Here is an 18,833-nt window from a genome sequence, read left to right as displayed (position 1 = left end):
TCAGACAGAAATGCTCTCAGAAAAATCAAATGTCTGAAAAGTGATTTGGACATCGTTTTATAGTGTAGGAGGAATGATCTTCCTTTTCTACATGCTAATCGAAAGCAAACTGGAAAGAGAAGTACATTTGTACTTAAGTTTACCAGCCTTACTCCTTTGTTTGTTTTCTGTGTCAGGGTTAGGACCAGCAGATTAAAGACATGGGTTTGTTTTAAAATGCCTAGCAAATCCTTAACATGATCTGCTTTTACTTTTTGAAGACATACTCAGTTTGGGCATATTTGTGTGTCCTGCCAAAACTAAAGTGCCAAAAAACCAGTAGCAGTCTCCCTCACAGGGATGTTCAGTGAAGCAAGCATTAAATGGTTATTTCTCATGCCATTGTAGTGGGCAGATGTGTATAGTGTGACCTACAATTTTACCTTCTCCCTTTCTAAGTAGGGAAATATCTGGAAGTTCAAGCAGTCTGCAGCACAGAAAGCCTTCAAGCCAGGCTGGCTGATGGTGTGCACTTTAATACCTCTGACCCCTCTGTAGATGAGTTAGCTTGCATAGAGAAAGTTGAATCAAAGTAGATAGGGCAGCTGTGTGACTTGATGAATCTGTTAGCCTCGAACAGAAAAGACCATGATAAAAAAGGCCTTCTCTTTGTCTTAAACAGCATACTTATTACATTAAGCTATCTTGCATTGCGGACTGTTGCCAAAGAGAAGTGACCTGTAGGTTTATTGTCTGGGTCTGTTCTAGGTTGGAAGTGTAAATCCTGCTGGAAACTTTCGTGCTCTAGTGAGACAGAAGAATGTCAGCTTTGAGGAAGGTGAGTGTTCTACCATTTGGCTTTGGTATTCAACAAAAGGTGCTTACTTAGGCTGAGTGATTTAATGTCTGGATATTGGTATTTGTTGTAATGCTTTACATATTTCTTTTTACTGGCAGACCTTCATGAGTGTTCCTTGTTAGGGGCTCATTGAGACAACCTGGACTCATGAGGGTAAATGCAGCACAAGTTAACTCATACAAAGAAGGAATTTGTTGGTCTCCTTCTTACGGAAATTTTGACCAGAATCATGGAACTTTCAATTTCACTTCACTGAAGTTCTTTGGGGTTTTGTGTGTAAAATTGGGTCTTATCTTTCTGTTTTCAGAGATGCACAATTCTTGGTTCTGGTTCTAAGAGTTAGGGCTGCATTTATATTGGCTCAGAAAGATCTTACTGCTACCTCTAGATTTAATCCTTCTCAAGTTAACCTTATCCTCACATTTTCTAATCAAACATAGCCTAAAATTCTATTTAGGCTATGTTTATTCACTTGATTGCATTCAGCTTCCTTTTCAGCAGTAGCAATTGACAGTTGTTAATCCTGCAGGGTGAGTCTGTTTGTGAGCTACCTTCTATGTGTGCGTTTATTGGTATGTCTTTATATTCCCATGTGCATAGAACTTTCTATTACGGCAGAGTGGCATTATGGCGGGGGTGGGGGGTGGGGGTGGGGGGGGAGGGGGGGATTAGACCCTTAAATGCCTGGAAATACTATGGCCTCACAGAGATCTATTGGTTCGAGAGGGCAAAGAATCTACTAAGCCAGATCCTGTTGAAACAAACATTAGAGACAAGCCCATGAAAATTTCCTAAGGAAGACCAGCTTTGTGATCATAGCCATGGGGCTGTGTATTTTTTGTGGTTTGAGATGGAGGAAGAGTTTGTTTTCATTTTTAAAACTAGGTGTTGACGGAAGTGGTGCTATAGCTCAAATGGTAGAGCGCTCGCCTTGAGCTGAAGAGCTGAGGGACAGCGCCCAGGCCCAGAGTTCAAGCCCCAGGACCGACAAAAAAAAAAAAAAACTAGGTGTTGCCATATGGAGAAAAGCTTTTCAGTTGTAACAGCAAACAAAACTTCATTTAAATATAAGAAAGGAACCTAGAATTTTAGGTGAGAGTTTTCTGGCAGGCTTGGTGGAAGCAGTGCTTCAGAATTTCTTCTTTTGTTAATTGTGGTGTTCAGAAGAATCCTGCACTAGGGCTGGGAAGGTGGCTCAGTGGTAGAGTGCTTGCCTTGCATGCCTGAGACCCTGGGTTCGATTCCTCAGCACCACATAAGCAAAAAGAAAAAAGCCGGAAGTGGCGCTGTGGCTCAAGTGGTAGAGCGCTAGCCTTGAGCTGAAGAGCTGAGGGACAGTGCCCAAGCCCAGAGTTCAGGCCCTACGACTGGACCCAAAAACAAAACAAAACACAACAACAACAACAAAAAAAGAATCCTGCACTATTGTCTGACCACATAGTATAACTCTTAGGAAAGGGACAGACAAGTTGACCCTGACTATATCATGATTATTGTGAGGATTTTTTGGTTTGTTTTTTATCAGTACTGTGGCTTTACTTCAGGGCCTTATAATTGGCTAGGTGGGTACTGTATCCCCTTGAACCATGTTTTTAGGTCCTTTTTACTTTGTGATTCTTTTCAAATACGGTCTCATTTTTGTCCAGAGCATTCCATCACCCCTGTGGTTTGGTTTTTCAGGTGAGGATTGCTGACTTTTTGTCCTGAGCTGTCTTGGAACTATGACATTCACCTCTGGGTAGCTATAGCTAGGACTATAGAATGAGCCATCTCACCTGATAATTAAGATTTTAAAGAAAGATTGAACTTTTTTTTTTTTTTTTTTTTTTTGTCAGTACCAGGGTTTGAACTGAGGGCCTCACATTTACTTAGCTTTGCTTATTTAGCTGGTGATCTGCCACTTGAGACATGCCTTTCATCCTGCTTTTATTTTAGAGATGGAGTTTTGGGGCCTTGTATTATGATTCTTTGGTTCTCAGCCTACTGAGTAGCTAAGATTATAGGTGGGAGCCATGCCTTCTTCCTACTACTACCTTGTCCAGCCACAGTCCATGATCCTTTTCTGGAACTGATTGATCTTGATGTCTTAGCAATTAAATGTAGTTATGATCACTGTTATATGGCGTCTACTAGTTATTTTATGTCAACGCAAGACATTATGTTAGCCTTGCATTGTGTCAGTCTTTGTTTTATTTACCCAGCAAAGTCACATGAGGAAGTAAAGAAAACATTAAGAGTTTTAAGAGCTAGTGTCAGTTTTCTGAAGGAGAGATTTGGTTTCAGGGAGAAAAATATTTGGGTGTGCTCTGAGGGTAGAATATGGCTCAGGCTTGGCAGTCAGCCAAGCTGAATGGCAGGGAAAGCACCTAATTCTTCTAAAGTAGAAGTTTAGAAGTGCATTCAAGACAGGGTTGAGGAGGAGAAAATGAAAGGAGAAAAAGGAAGTGAGTGAATCTATCTATAGATATAACCACAAAGACTCAGATTACAAAACTCTATGGGAGTGTTATATATTTATGTATTCTACTGAAGAAAACTGGTGAAGAGGGAATTACTTCAAGCAGGACAGAGAAGACACTTGTAGGAGGCCAGAGTCTGAGAAACCATGAGAGTGTACATTCCTGAGAATTTGCTCAGTCTTAGGAAACATGGTTCCTTCTAGGCCAAAGAGCTAGAGATTTTAAACAGTCATGTTAAAACGACAAAGCCAAGTGGATCCCTATAATATATAGGCCACAAGAGGAAAAAACTGGTGAAAAAACTATAAATTTAGAAGAGATAGATTTCCCCTCCAACCACACAGGCATTCAGATACCCTTCTCCTGTTCAGATACCCTTCTCCTGTATACACTTTTTTTTTGTTTGCTTGTTTTTGCTTTTTTATTTTTTTATTTTTATTTTTTTGCTTAGCCAGACTCTTTCTTCTGCTTCCTAATGGACTCATTTCAACACTTAAATCTTTATAAGGTCATGCAAATAAAACCTTGTGCCTATCCATAGCCTTTTGATGAATAGACTGTCCATTCTTGCTGAATGTGACACTGAGTCCTAGCACATTGCTCATGTTGTAACAGTGGGTGTCCCTCTGTCCCTCCACCTAGGACTTGGTAATAAATCAGAGCTTTCCAGTGAAGTTGCTAAACCAGACCCTCCACATGGCTGTAGAAAAGCGATGGCCTGCTGGTTAACCATGCTTCTGCTTTGTGGCTCTCACTTGGCTCCCCTTTTATTCCTCCTCCTCTTGAAATTCTGTCTCTTCATTGCTTGTCCTTGCTTTTGTTCTGCTTCAGCTTCTCTGTTGTAAGGCCCTTTATGAGCCCAGACTCACTTTCTTTGTCCTATACAGTTCTCCCTCCAGATTTTAAGTACCCTCCCTGGTAATGATCTCCTTTATCCCTGAGAGTTGTCTGTGCAGGGAAAGAGGGGAAGGGAAGCCAAAACTATGACTAACAGATAGTTGGTAAAATTGCTTTACCCTTAGGCAGAAATGAGACACTCTCTGTCAGTCCTAATCATAGCTTAGTGATACTATCTTATGTTATCAGTAGTCCACAGTAGGCAGCTGCACATTTTCTTATCTTCTGGTGTTCAGTATGAAGGATGCTTTTTGTTTTAACCTTGTTGACAGAGAGAACAACACATCTTGGCTGCCAGGTATTCTGTGAATGCCCTTATTCCAGCCCCTTCTCTCTTTCTTCCTTACGTGCCCTGACTACAGTAGTTATCTGTCGTTGTGAAAGTAGGACCATTTCCTCATGACACTACTCATAAGGGTGTCACTGCCATCATCTGTGGCTGTGGGTCCACACATCTGAGCGATCACTCATATCAAGTCTACTCATTTCTTTGAACATGCCTCCTCTACCAAGTCCATTACCAACTCTGTGCCAAAGAACACCATAGATTTCCAACTATTTGCCTTTTCCCTGCTTTACTTAGGAAGAATGCTAAAACAGCTAAAGATAGACAACAAACTATCTATCTAGAAGCAAGAGCAATTCCTGAGTGTGTGATGGATATATGTCTGAATTTTATAAATTCCCACTGACTATGGGATTGCATGTCAGAATGTTCCTCATGTTTCAGAAAAAGGCTCTTGGAGCCTGCCAGAAAAGATAGACATATAGAATCAGCTAATAGGATGGAATGTAACCTATTTTATAGTAAGATGAGTTTCTTTTTCCTGGATCTTGCTTTTGCTAAGCAGATTATATATTATGCTTCTTCATAGTGTCAGGGTGGGGGAGCTTCATTCAACCAAATCAAATTCATGTGAGCATAACTGGCTTAAAAAAAGAGAACAACAGTTCAGACACCCTAAGTAAGAGAGCTCACATCCACCCAAACAGCTGCTGTTTAACATTAGACTAATACACAAAGAAGCCGCAGTGCACACCTGTCCAGTTGGTAGAAAGTGATCAGTTGATTCTGTGACTGCTAAGGCACAGAATTTCTCTCTTTTTTTCTCTCTTCCTTGTACTTTGGATCAAAACTTATCCCTAAGTCTTTTTTGCCTTTTTTGTAATCTGCCTTACTCTGATCATCAAAAACATTCTTTCAACTTTAAAAGGTATTTCTGAAAGTTTATTTTTCTAAGTTCTCCTAACACATGATAAAAATGCTGTAATTAATAATAGCGTTACATTACTCATCAAAGTAAAATAGACTTTTTTTTTCCAGTTTGTGTGTGATGTAGCACTACTCATTTGCATAGCAGTTTACTTGGGTGGATTATGTGATTTTTCTGCCATGAGTCAAAAACTAAACTGGATCCTATAGCATTATGATCTAGAAGACGTTTTCATCTGTTTGTTTTCTTTTGTAATTGGCCTTGGTTTATGTAATCTTGGATTTGAAATATGTAATCTATCAGAGCTCTTTCCATATACAGATAAAATTAATATGTGGCCTTTTTCTACAAAAATATGAGTAAGAAAAATAAGGTCTGTCAAATACCTAGAATATCTTAAAAGATACTAAATGCAATGACTAGAAATTTAAAGATCTTTGGACCTATAAGAATCTTTCATGAGTTTGACATACTTTCTTATTCCTTGCCCAAAATAGCACTGATACATCTTGTCATGAGGAAGAAAACACATGGATGCCAATTCTAGTCTGTATTTCGCTTTTTTCCCCCAAATATTTTCACTTGCTTCCTTTTTGACGTATTTTAAATTGTTAAAACCCAGAACTTGACAATCCAGACTTACTTAATGTCTCATTTATCAAGGCAAATCATCCCATTCTAATAGGAAAATCAGCCTTTTTGGAGGGTTAGAGGATACCTGCTGAAAGAATGTTATTATTTGACATGGTAATTATGCATCAGCGGTCTTGTTCACCTTCCATGTGGGTGGACTGAGAGGTCCAGAGTGCTTAGGACTCCACAGACTATTGCAAATGTATGGAAGACACTGGGTCAAATTCCAGAGATTCAGATCAAGTTTAGACTTCTTTACTGCCCACATACATTCCATTAGATGGTACACAGCACTATCCTGAAAGGTACATCTTAATGTAATAAAGCTCTTCAGCCAGATAACTAAAATGAATCATTGAAATAAAGATGGAAATTTAAATCAAAAAAGACATGACATAGAAACCAAAGACATCATAACCGTTGTTAAAGTATTTTCATTTTTTGGACACTCTCCCTAAAAGGCTTCCATCCATTCTTATTCTAGTTCTAAAAGCCTTTCAATATTTGTCATCATTGTGTACATCACAACATCTCCAATTATAAGGTATGGCTTTTAGAAAATGTGATGTGGCTGTCCCCTAAGAAAGACAACTGTTAGCATGTCAATGAAAGCGGTGTGCCAGGCTTAAGTTCTTGGTGAGTGCTTAGATCTGTCCTGAGAACTTTAAAGGAGGTTTGCATGTATGTAATATATGACAGTGATTCTGCTTTGATTTCTCATGCTTCATAGTGAAGTGGCCAGCCTTAAACATGGCTTTTCCTCTGGCTGAAAATGTGTGTCTTATGACTTGCCCTGCATCAGAACAGCTAAAATAGGCCAAAGACCATTCAAAACTGCCTTTCACATACTGAACCTTTATCACCAGTGCAATAATGCACAGAGCTCCCAGATACATGAAAGAAAAGGAAATGTTACCCAACTTGTAGTAAGTAAGCATGTGTATGATTTGTGAGGCAGAAAACAGTTGAAGTACTACTTGTCATGGCAGTTTGATTTATTTCCTCTACCTCCTGTCTTTATCATTCATGGCATTACCCTAGGTTCCCCTCAAATTGGGCTATCTTAGAGATTGCTTCTTAAGCCCAGCTGGTTGGACAAAAAACTGATTTCAGATTGTGCTGATGTGCAAACTACTTTAATCAATGACGAAGTGACTGCTTGTGGCAAACAACAGAAGCTCTTAACCAATTAAGAAGTTTAAGAAAGGATGTTAGACTTTTATTAAAATAAGCACTAATCAGCTGAAATGTGTTAAGAGGAGCCTAGAAACAGCTTGGAATCCCACTTAAATGTAATGAAAGTATTTGGTCCTCTTGGGTTGCAAGCTCTCTCCCCGCCCCCCAAGACCAAATACGCTGATGTAGAAAGAAGTGGCAAGTAATATTTGGTACAGTTCTATCTCTTCTGTCTATGAATATCTACACAAAACATTAAATAAAAGGGGGCAGGGTGGGACCCTGGGGACTCATGCCTGTTAACCCTAGCTACTTAGGAAGATCTGAGAACTACAGATTGAGGCCAATCCCAGCCAGGAAAGTAAGTAAAACTCTTATTTCTAATTAACCATCTGAAAACCAGAAGTAGAGCTGTGGACTAAAGTGATAAAGAGCTAGCCTTGAGCAAAAAATACTCAGGGACAGTGCCTAGGTCCTAAGTACAAGCCCCACTACTGACAAAAAAATGTGTGTGGGGGGGGCCACGCAAGCCATATTTGCTTTTTTGTCTAGAAGGGGGTAGGGAGCTTGATTCAGTTGTATACATTTGCATCAGAGATTAGAAATATTACAGCATAGACATGATTGGAAGTAGAAAATGTAACTTTATTTAGTGAAGCTATTCCTCATGTAAGTATTTTTTTTATAATTACCCTTGGAATCTGGTTTTATTTTCTTATATTGAAGGTAAGATTTGCTAAACTTTAATAGTTATTTTGTAGTAGAAACACATAGTAGCTTTTATTATCTATGTAAAGCTCCTCTCCAAAAATCTCAGATAAGTTTTACTATAATAAAGCTATATTTAAAACAATTTTAAAACGATTTTAAATATAGCTTTATTATAGTAAATTTTTCTACTATGAATTATACCATACAATTATTCATCACCACAATCCAGCTAAAGAATATTTGCTTGTTCCCTCCAAATTCCTTGTGCCTGTTAGGAGTTAATTCTTGCTTCTACCCTCAAGTTGTTTATTAGTTCTTATAGTTTTTTAAATATTCCTGGGGACTTTTTGTGTACAAGACCATGTCACCAAAGACCATAAAAACTTAGTCCCATTTCTAATTGTTGCAATGAAGCCAATAAGACTTACCCAATAGAATTTTAAATGTCTGAGATTATAAGGAGAGTAGAATTCATAACCTCAAGATAAGATTTCCCTACAACAGGGCCTGGGAAGGTGGCTCAGTGGTAGAGTGCTTGCTTTGCATGCATGAGGCCCTGGGTTCGATTCCTCAGCACCACATAAGCAAAAAGAAAAAAGCCGGAAGTGGCGCTGTGGCTCGAGTGGTAGAGTGCTAGCCTTGAGCTGAAGAGCTGAGGGATAGCGCCCAGGCCCAGAGTTCAGGCCCCACAACCTGACCCCCAAAAAAAGATTTCCCTACAACAAATCTGGAACAAATCAGTAGACTTTCTCAGATGTAGTAGGTAAAGTATAATATTTCCAAAGGTTCTTTTTGCCACTTCTCTTCATGACTATATGAATAATAAACAGAATGAATAGTGCAGAAAGAATAAAATAAGAAGTGTATCAATGAAATAGTATTCTGAGTGTAACTATCAACAGCTGACAGTTTGTAAAAACAGAAACAATTTTTGTTTGTTTGTTTGTTTTTTGGGTCCGGTCGTGGGCCTGAACTCTGGGCCTGGGCGCTGTTCCTCAGCTCTTCACCTTAAGACTAGCACTTGAGCCACAGAGATTTTTCTGCTTATGTGGTGCTGAGAATCAAACCCAGGGCCTCATGCATGCAAGGCAAGCACTCTACCACTGAGCCACCTTCCCAGCCCACAGAAACAATTGTTTATATGTCAATCTCTTACATATTTTTTTTCTTTATAGAACACTGGTGTTTTTTTAAGTCTTACATATATTAAGATATCAATTGTTCTTTAGGCTTTTCTTCATTAAAAATTAAGCACATGTTCATTGGAAAACTGGAGTAATGTAGTAGTATATAATGTTAAAAAATGGACCTCTCAGCGAGATGCCAGTGGTTCACATGTATAATCTGAGGTTGAGATCTGTGGATTGCAGTTTGAACAAAGCCAGCTAGGCAGGAAAGTCCATGAGCCTCTTATCTTCTATTAACCACCCAAAAAAGCCAGAAGTAGAGCTGGGGCTCAAGTGGTAGAGCTCCAATCTTGAACAGCAGCAGCAGCAACAACAACAAAAAGCTCAGGAATAGCACCCAGGCCCTGAGTTCAAGCCCCAGGACCAGCATTCTTCCCCCACCCCACCCCACCCCCCCCAAAAAAAAAACACCTCTTCTTTCTTTCTTTTTTTTTTTTTTAATATTATTTTATTTTGTTTGAGAACATACTGTACAGAGGGGCTACAATTACATGGGCAGGATAATGCATACATTTCTTACCAAGTATTGCAGCCTCCTCCTTTGTTTACCCTTCACCTCCCTTCCCAGCCTCCCCCCTCCCCCCACCCAATTATACCCCCCTCCCGCCCCCCCACCGACATTGTAAAGCTGTTTTTGACATGACATTTTGTACTTCTCATTGTTGCAACAGGTCCACCTGAATCCTTAAACGACTTGTTTGCCCCATCTCCTCCACATGTTATACTGACATCAAATATAGTGAAAGCGGGGGTTACACTGTGGGGGAGGGACATACAAAGCAACAAAGAAATAATCTTATAAATGCGTTAGAAACATATGCATGAAAGAAACGAAAACATTAAAATACATATTTAAGGGTTCATTTTCCTAACATCACATTATCTGACCTTTTCTGCTTGACTCATACCTATACTAGATATTGCAAATAAGGGAAACCATGGGACCTATGCTTCTTTGGGCCTGGCTTACTTCACTTAATATAATTTTTTCCAAGCCTTTCCATTTCCTAACAAATGGGGAAATGTCATTCTTTCTGATGGAGGCATAGAATTCCATTGTGTATATATACCACATTTTCTTGATCCATTCATCTACTGAGGGGCATCTGGGTTGGTTCCATATCTTAGCTATGGTAAATAATGCTGCAATAAACATAGTTGTGCTGGTAGCTTTAGTGTGGTCTTGTTTGTAAACATTTGGGTAAATGCCCAAAAGTGGGATTGCTGGATCATAGGGGAGATCTATGTGAAGTCTTTTGAGGAACCTCCATACTGCTTTCCAAAGTGGTTGAACAAGTTTACATTCCCACCAACAATGAAGTAAGGTTCCTTTCTGTCCACATCCCCTCCAGCATCTGTTGTTGTTAGAGTGGCAAAAGACTTAAAGAGAAGCTTCTCTGAAGAAGAAAGAAGGATGGCCAATAGACACATGAAGAAATGTTCAACATCCCTAGCCATAAAAGAAATGCAAATCAAAACAACATTGAGATAACACCTCTTCTTTCTTGTCCTTACCTTTCAAAACTTTTCTACCCACAGATTCTATATCTCTCTTCATGGGAATAACTGTTAATCCCTTATAATACTGTCTATTGTGACCAAGGTGTTAATTGTTTCAGGTTGAGGTAAGTGGAGCAGTAAGTAGTAACTATAGGCAGTACTTTTAGAATCACCCTCAAGCCCAGCGTGATCACACAAGTTAGTATCTTAGAGAGGAAAAAGTGCTTACAAGATGCAATAATGCTAAGTCATACTTTGCAACATCCACATGCATGTAGTTACTGGCTGCATTGGATATGTTTCAACCCTGCATATTTGCATCTGTATATATTACGTATATGTATGTATACAGTATGTATATATTACTTAACCTGCTATACTTTGTATAGTTCCCCTTCCGTAGAGTTTCATTATTTCCATTCCTGTATAATAAAGGGAGAGGTGGGGCTAGGAAGGTGGCTCTGTGGTAGAGTGCTTGCCTTGCATGCATGAGATTTGATTCCTTGCCTTGCATGCATGAGGTTCAATTCCTCAGCACCACATAAACAGAAAAAGCTGGAAGTGGCACTGTGGCTCAAGTTGTAAGCACTAGCCTTGAGCTGAAGAGCTGAGGGACAGCACCCAGGCTCAGAGTTCAGGTCCCACGACCAGCAATAAATAAATAAATAAAATAAAGGGAGAGGTAATGAAAACAGTTCCAGACTCTCCACTCCCCTAAGTGAATAGCATGCTAAATACACAGTATGTGGGTTTAAATGGAAGGAACAACAGGAAATTCATTGCACAGTCCTTTAGGTGGACAAACCATTGAGGCCTGGATGATTTATTCATCTATTCAGAAAAAGTTGAATGTCTTCTATGGTCCAGTTGTTAGAGAAAGACACAGAGTAAACAAGTAAGAAAATACTAGCTATGTCAAATACTAGATATGGTAATAAGTACTTGTTATTAATTTGTAGGGCTGATGTAGTAGAGTACCACTAACTGAGTGGCTTAAAACACCAGTTTCTTTTCTCAGTTCTGGAGGCTAGAAAAAAATAAAAATTTGGCAGGATTGGTTTCTCCTGGAAGAGTCTTAGGGAGACTGTTCAGTGACTCTTAATTTCTCATGATAGCCAACAAGCCTTGGAGTTCCTTCATTTGTACCTGCATTAGTCTAGTCTTTGGCTTTCTCTTAACATGAACATGTGTCCTAAATTTGCCTCTTTATATAGAGTCCAGTCATACTGGATTAGGACTCACCATAATGACCTTATCTCAACTTGATTACATCTGCAAGGACCCTAATTTCCAAATACGGTCAAATTCTTTTTTTTAATTTTTTTTTTTATTTTTTTTTTGTTGTGAAAATACTGTACAGAGGGGTTACAATTACATGGGCAAGATAATGAGTACATTTCTTATCAAGCATTGTAGCCTCCTCCTTTGTTTCCCCTTCCCATCCCTTCCCATCCTCCCCCCCCCCACCCCCCTGCACCAAAGTTGTAAAGTTCATTTTTCGACATAATGACTTGTACATCTCATTGTTGCAATAGGTCCACCTGTATCCGTATTTAAATGATTTGTTTTTCCCCTTCCCCTCCACAAATTATACCGACATCAAATACAGTGAAAGCAGGGGTTATACTGTGGGGGAGGGACATACAAAGCAACAAAGAAATAATCTTATAAATGTGTTAGAAACAATCGCATGAAAGAAAAAAAACATTTGAATACATATCTCAGGGTTCATTTCCCTTACATCACCTTATCTGACCTTTTCTGCTTGACTCAGATATTTGCAATATCTAGTATATGTCAGAGTCAAATAAGGTCAAATTCTGAGGTTCTGAAAAGGACATGAATTTGGAGAGGTATTCTTTAACCCAGGAAAGCACTGTAGGGAAGAATTAAAGTAGGATGGTAGGGTAAGAAATACTGGAGTGAATCGGACTTGTGTTTTCATGTAGAGGACCTGGAGGCTGTCATGTTGAGGCATCATTTGAACAGAGAATTGAAGACGGTGGGGAGGTCCCAGTAGGTATCAGTGGAGAGAGCTTTGTAGATGGAGGAGCATAGGAGCATGTTCCTCTGAAGCAGGGCGTTCATAGTTCCCCATCAGGGAAACCATTGTGGCTGGCGGAAAGAAGTAGAGGAAGAGATCAGAAATGTAACTGGGATATCTAGTTACTTCCTGCAGTAGTTTAATGACATCTACGATGAGCGCAGTGAGTACAGTGGATGAAAATTCTATGTAGAGGATGCTCTGATTACCTCATGTTTTATGTCACATTGAAGAAGGGCAAGATTGAAGTATGTAGAGTTAGAAGGCTACTGTATTAATCTCATTGGAGGAAGGAGTGCGGAAATAGAAGAGGTCAGATTGTTTTGATGTTTTGAAAGCATACTTGACAGAGTTGGTCATGTGATCATATTTTGATCAATTTATGTATGTGGTAATATAGGTATGGGAGTAAGCAAGAGGTCAAGGATGACTCCCAATTTTTTTGGTGGAACATCTGGAAGGAACTGCCATTAACGGAGAGAAGAAAGGCATATTTAATTGATGGAACACGCCTGGGTATAAGCCTTTCTGGGAGAAGTCTCAATAGAGATGGTCTATAAAGGCATAAGACTAGATGAGATCCTTGTATAGGAGAGAGGTAGGATATGTAGGGCACAGGTCTAGAGGTGACTTAGCTTCACTGACAGTATGAGGGAAGGCAAACTATATTGGTACAGATGCAGGTGAGTGACAGCTTCAAGAAGAATTCATGGAGTAGGATGTTGACATAACCTGGGGCATAAAGGACCGAGAGAGGGCCTAAAAACGTATCCCAAGTGAGTTCTCAGCCTGAGTGTTTACTTGTCCTGGTTCTTAGTGTGTCACTGGGACTTTGCTTAGAAATTAGCTTTATTTTTATTGCTTTTTTTTTTTTTTTTTTTTTTTTACTGTTAAGCATATCTGACCACTTGTATCTATTTTTAATTCTCTTTGATTTTCTAGTCATTTCTTATTTAGTACAATTAGATCTATATTTCCATGCTATTATTATGTTAATTACAGCTTTCATTATTTTACTTTTGGTTGGTTCTAGCATCCTCCATTAATTATACTCAAAGTTCTTATCCCAGCTAGCCTGTGTATTTATACAGCTTTAGCTTCTTATATTTTAGCTTTTATTTTGGGTCTGCTCTCCTTAATCACTCTCTGGATCTTTGAAATCAGTCCATTTAAGGCTTGCTACAATTTGATCTCATCTTACTACTCTCAACTGATTCTTGTATAGGTGTCTTGATGAACCCTGTGTTCAACCAAACTGTATACCCTTTTGACACTGGCTTTTCTCCCTCTGTGTTTTTGTTCATGATATTCTCCACAAAAATATTCATTCTTCTCTCTCACCAAATCCCACTCTGAAGAGATGTCTGTGATTTGACAACTGATATCTTTACGGAACAAATGTGTGGTCATAGTTTTCTTTCTCATAGTGTGATTCATTATCATAGATGCTTTCCCATGCTAGACAACCATCAGTGAAACAAAACAACCTCCATCTACTTGTATATTCTTAGTATTGCCAGCTAGTAGTAGATTATTTGTTGAATTAGAAAAAAATGCCAGTTTTCTTGGAAATAACAAGAAATTGAATTTTTTAATTATAGCATTTTTGAATTACAGGAAGTATCCCTGGTTCTTTGTATCAGTTTCTAATTCCTAGTCCATGAAAGAAGAACTGTTATACAACTTTACCCATAAAACCATGATACAATAGAAGGGAAAAAATTAAAGAGCTCACTCAGGAAAGATACAGCATAAACATACTTTCACTATTTATAGATTTTTAGAAGGATTTGTGTAGTATATGGTTGAGTACTTGATAGTTTCTTTCCAGAATGACTCATTCATGATGCATTGTAAAATGTAGTGTGCTCCCTCTGCCTTCAATATGCACAAAAGCACATTCAACCAGTGTCTGCCTCTTTCTCTTCTTGATCAGGAGTCTGACTCATCACTCATTGTATCTCATCAACTGACACATGAATTTCAATTCCATTCAATTACCAACTTTTAATTGGATCCTACTGCCAGATTGGTCTCCTGTTCCAGACTGTTTCTTCTTGCAGCACTGTTACTATAGCTGCTTGGTTCCTTCTGGTTACTTCCTACATTAGTTTAATGTCATCTACTCAAGTATGAAGCTACACACATACACTCTCTCTCTCTCTCTCTCTCTGTCTCTCTCTCTCTTTCCAAAATTGCTAGAATACCAGACACAGTCATCTTGCACCCACCCTCCTATTGCCCATTTGGAGTAGGCTCAAATCAAGATGATCAGGTTCTTAAGTCTTCCATATCACTTTGCCACGTTTTAGAATTCTAAGACCTTGGAACATTGTAGAAACTCTATTCTCTGCCCTCTCTACCCCTCACCTTACCCCTCACACATTCTTGCAAGAGTAGAGCATATAGATTTCATATTTAAAAGTCTTCTTAGTTTCTTTTTCATGTTAGCATGTTATAATTTTTTTTGGGGGGGTGCCAGTCCTGGGGATTGAACTCAGGGCCAGGAAACTGTTCCTGTGCTTCTTTTCCTCAAGGCTAGATTCTACCACTTGAACACAGCTCTCCTTCTGGCTTTTTCAGTCATTTATTGGAGATAAGAGTTTTATGAATTGTCCTGCCCAACGTGGCTTTGAATCGCTTCAGATCTCAGCCTCCTGAGTAGCTAGGATTATAGATGTGAGCCACTGGTGCCCAGCTATGCCATGGTCTTATACTTTAAATGTACTTCTTTTTGCAGTTGTAAAAAATTAGTGATGATATTTTTTGTTCTGTATTTAAGTGCTATATGTCCTGTAAATATTAACTGATGGCCTTTTAGCTTTGTGGCACATGTTTGGTGGGTTAAATTCCATGTTTCTAATATTTTACAAAACCCCTAAAAGATTGTAGAATGTCATGGAAGCCATTCATTGACCATGAAATTTAAAAGTTGACACCTAGCTTTGGAACAGATTTGGTCTTATGCCAAACTATTTAAGATGAGAAATATTATTCATCCAGGATATAAAGGATACATCATTGTGTCCTCTTAGCTAAAGTAAGCTTACAGCCAGTGGACTAACTAGATGTTGTTTTAGTTTCTCATTAGCTCACACTCCCGTTTTGTACTACAGAGTAATAAGCAAGGCCAAGAGGCCTTCAATATCATTCTTCCTGTGGCTACAAAGTAGGACACTGAGTTCACTCAATAAAAACAAAAATAAAACAAGCAAGATCTCATAGTCTGCAGGAGTGGATTCTGACAATAAAGACTTTGCATTTACTCTGCTCCTTGTGCCTGCGGTTTTAATTTAACACATCAATGAAAAGGCAGCACTTAAAAAGGGGGGGAAACACCCAGCAGGACTTACTTTATTAGTGCAATTTGTAAGAAATTACTACATTTAATGAGAAAATCGTTAAGCATGAAAAAATGGGCTGTGATGGAACTTTTAGAGCTTAAATAGTAAGGTTTTAATTGAGTTTTTTAGTTATTAGAAAAATAATTATTATTTTTAAAAAAACAGGGCTGAATCTGTACCATTGAGGTATTAGCACTTTACATACCTTAGTTCAATTTCCTTTGCCCCTTGGTCATGCAGATATGATGGCTTTCTGCTCTTCTAAGAAGGCAGACCACTTGTGCTCTGTGAGCAACTGTGGATGAAAAAAATTCAAGGTGGAAGACAAGAAAGTCAAAAGACAAGATAGTTCTGTCTACAGTCTAGTTGCTTAAAAGACAACCTTTCTTTAAATGCCTCAAACCTTATTTGCTCTGATTAGTTTTTGAATAGGATTTCCCTTTAAAAAAATTTTTTTAAAACCCAGCCCAACCTGGCCTTTATACTTTCTGAGTAGCTGGAATGACAAATATGCCCCATTGTTCCCACCTTTACTGATTGAGGTCTCTCAAACATTTTGACCTGGGTTGCCTGGAACCATAATCCTTCTGATCTTCCCATCCCCTAAGCACCTAGTATTACAGGCATGGGCCATCATGCCAAGTGAGAAAACGTCTGTAGATTATTGTCAGATTCATATATTTATGTTTTTTTTTCATAGTTTTCAGGGGTTTTTTGCCACCCAGTCTCCCCCCCCCCCAGTAAGAATATTTCATGGGGCTGGGAAGGTGGCTTAGTAGTAGAGTGCTTGCCTAGCATTCATGAAGCCCTGGGTTCGATTCCGCAGTACTACATAAACAGAAAAAGCCAGAAGTGGTGCTGTGACTCAAGTAGTAGAGTACAAGCTTTAAGCAAAAGGATCTTAGGGACAGCACCCAGGCCCTGTGTTGAAGCCCCAGGACTGGCTTAAAAAAAAAAAAAAAAAAAAGAGGGGCTGGGAAGGTAGCTCAGCGGTAGAGTGCATGCCTTGCAAGCATGAGGCCCTGGGTTCGATTCCTCAGCACCACATAAACAGAAAAAGCCGGAAGTGGTGCTGTGGCTCCAGTGGTAGAGCACTAGCCTTGAGCTGAAGAGCTGAGGGACAGCGCCCAGGCCCAGAGTTCAGGCCCCATGACCGGCAAAAAAAAAAAAAAAAAAAAAGAATATTTCATTGAGAGAAATAGAGAAAGAGATGGAAAGTCTACCAAAAACATTTGTCAAAACCCCATTTTCCAATGATTATATATTAATATGTTACTCCGGAGTTCCTGAGAACACAGCTTGGGAAGCCCTGGTTTATATTAGTTATGTATATCTGGGTATGGATGTATATATTAGTATAACCAGTATTGTAATTCTGACTAATACAAGCATTATCTCATACTTGCAATAATTAATACTGGCTAAGCATAAGATTAAAGTACGGCTGGGAAGATGGCTCAGTGGTAGAGTGCTTGCCTTGCATGCATGAGGCCCTGGGTTCAATTCCTCAGCACCACATAAACAAAAAGAAAAAAACCGGGAGTGGCGCTGTAGCTCAAGTGGTAGAGTGCTAGCCTTGAGCTGAAGAGCTGAGGGACAGCGCCCAGACCCAGAGTTCAGGCCCCACGACCGGACCCCACCCCCCCCAAAAGATTAAAGTACATATTACTAGGCTCTTCCCCTTTTTGCCCCCCCCCCAAAGAAGAATATTTCATTAAAGATTAAGAAAACTGGTCAGGTACCAGTGGCTCACATCTATAATTTTAGCTACTCAGGAGGCTGAGATCTGAGGGTTACAGTTTGAAGCCAGCCCAGCCAGGTAAGTTCTTGATACTTATCTCTAATTAACCACCAAAAAGTTAGTAGTTGAATGTGGCTCAAGAGGTACTAGCCTTGAACTAAAAAGTTCAGGGACAGTGCCTAGGCCCGAGTTCAAGCCCCAGGACTGGGACCAAAAAAACAACAAAAAAGATTACAAAACTAATCAGAAATACCAAAGCAAGGAAGAAAAGCATTCAGGGCAAATTCTTCCTGGAATCTTAAATTTGAATTCTTTTGAAAGGAAGCAGAAAGGATATTTAAATAAGTCAGCATATCTTTGTCAGAGGAAAGATATTTAGGATGCCTTGTTTTTTGTACAAATAAATTTTCTATGAAAGCCATGGGAAATAGTTATTTCTGGTTTCTCGTATTTTCATGGTTAACATGGTTGTGTGACAACTGTTAAGGAGAAATAGTTAAAACTGAAGGAAAGCAAAATGTATGCAGCTCTAAGGATATTTTAGTTAGAAGTAAAAGATGTTTTTTACATAATTCTGTTTTTGCAGAAATACAACTTAAAACAATTTAAGTGGCTAGGAATAGCTTCAGATATGCTTGTGAACCTTTTTCAGCAACTTAATTGGATTTCATTGTATCCTATCTCACTACAAAAGAATGAAAAACCTTTGAAAATTTTATCTACCCTTATTACTTAAACTCAATAATGCCTTGTTATTTCTATGTTCTGGAAATATCTAGTTCATAAAATAGTAAGAGTAAAATAACACACTGTGCCAAGTAGGCCTTAGATCTACTCCTCTCATTCCCCTGTGTACACTGGATCTAGGGAAGGGAAAAGGTGAATGGGCCTGGTCTCTATAGGTCGACTTTCCCAGACTCTTATGGCTAAAGGCTTCCAGCTTTGTTCAGCCAATGGGAGATCCTGGGGGGTGGGGGAAGAATGTTTGTTGGAAGAGGGAGGGAGGGAGGAACCAGGTATCTCCTCCTCCCTTTCTGTGTAGGGCACGGTATTTGTGCCATCACAGCTTTGCCTCCCACAGGACGATCT

The 18,833-nt window shown here is 39.2% G+C and overlaps 1 protein-coding gene across 2 annotated transcripts in view; it reads left to right on the top strand.

The window, feature by feature from the left end:
• Xrcc5 (X-ray repair cross complementing 5) overlaps positions 1 to 18,833 on the top strand; it is a 98,598-nt gene that overhangs the window by 56,220 nt on the left and 23,545 nt on the right. For both annotated transcript variants that reach the window (XM_070017623.1, XM_070017614.1), the window contains exon 16: positions 748 to 817. In XM_070017623.1, the coding sequence (XP_069873724.1) occupies positions 748 to 817 (70 nt within the window). The remainder of the gene's footprint in view (positions 1 to 747; positions 818 to 18,833) is intronic.

Source organism: Dipodomys merriami, unplaced genomic scaffold (genome assembly GCF_024711535.1).
Source record: "Dipodomys merriami isolate MVZ:Mamm:240054 unplaced genomic scaffold, mDipMer1.0.p SCAF_1, whole genome shotgun sequence".
Lineage (NCBI taxonomy): Eukaryota > Metazoa > Chordata > Mammalia > Rodentia > Heteromyidae > Dipodomys > Dipodomys merriami.
The sequence above is the reverse complement of the archived record's forward strand: the minus strand, read 5'-3'. Positions and strand labels throughout refer to the sequence as shown.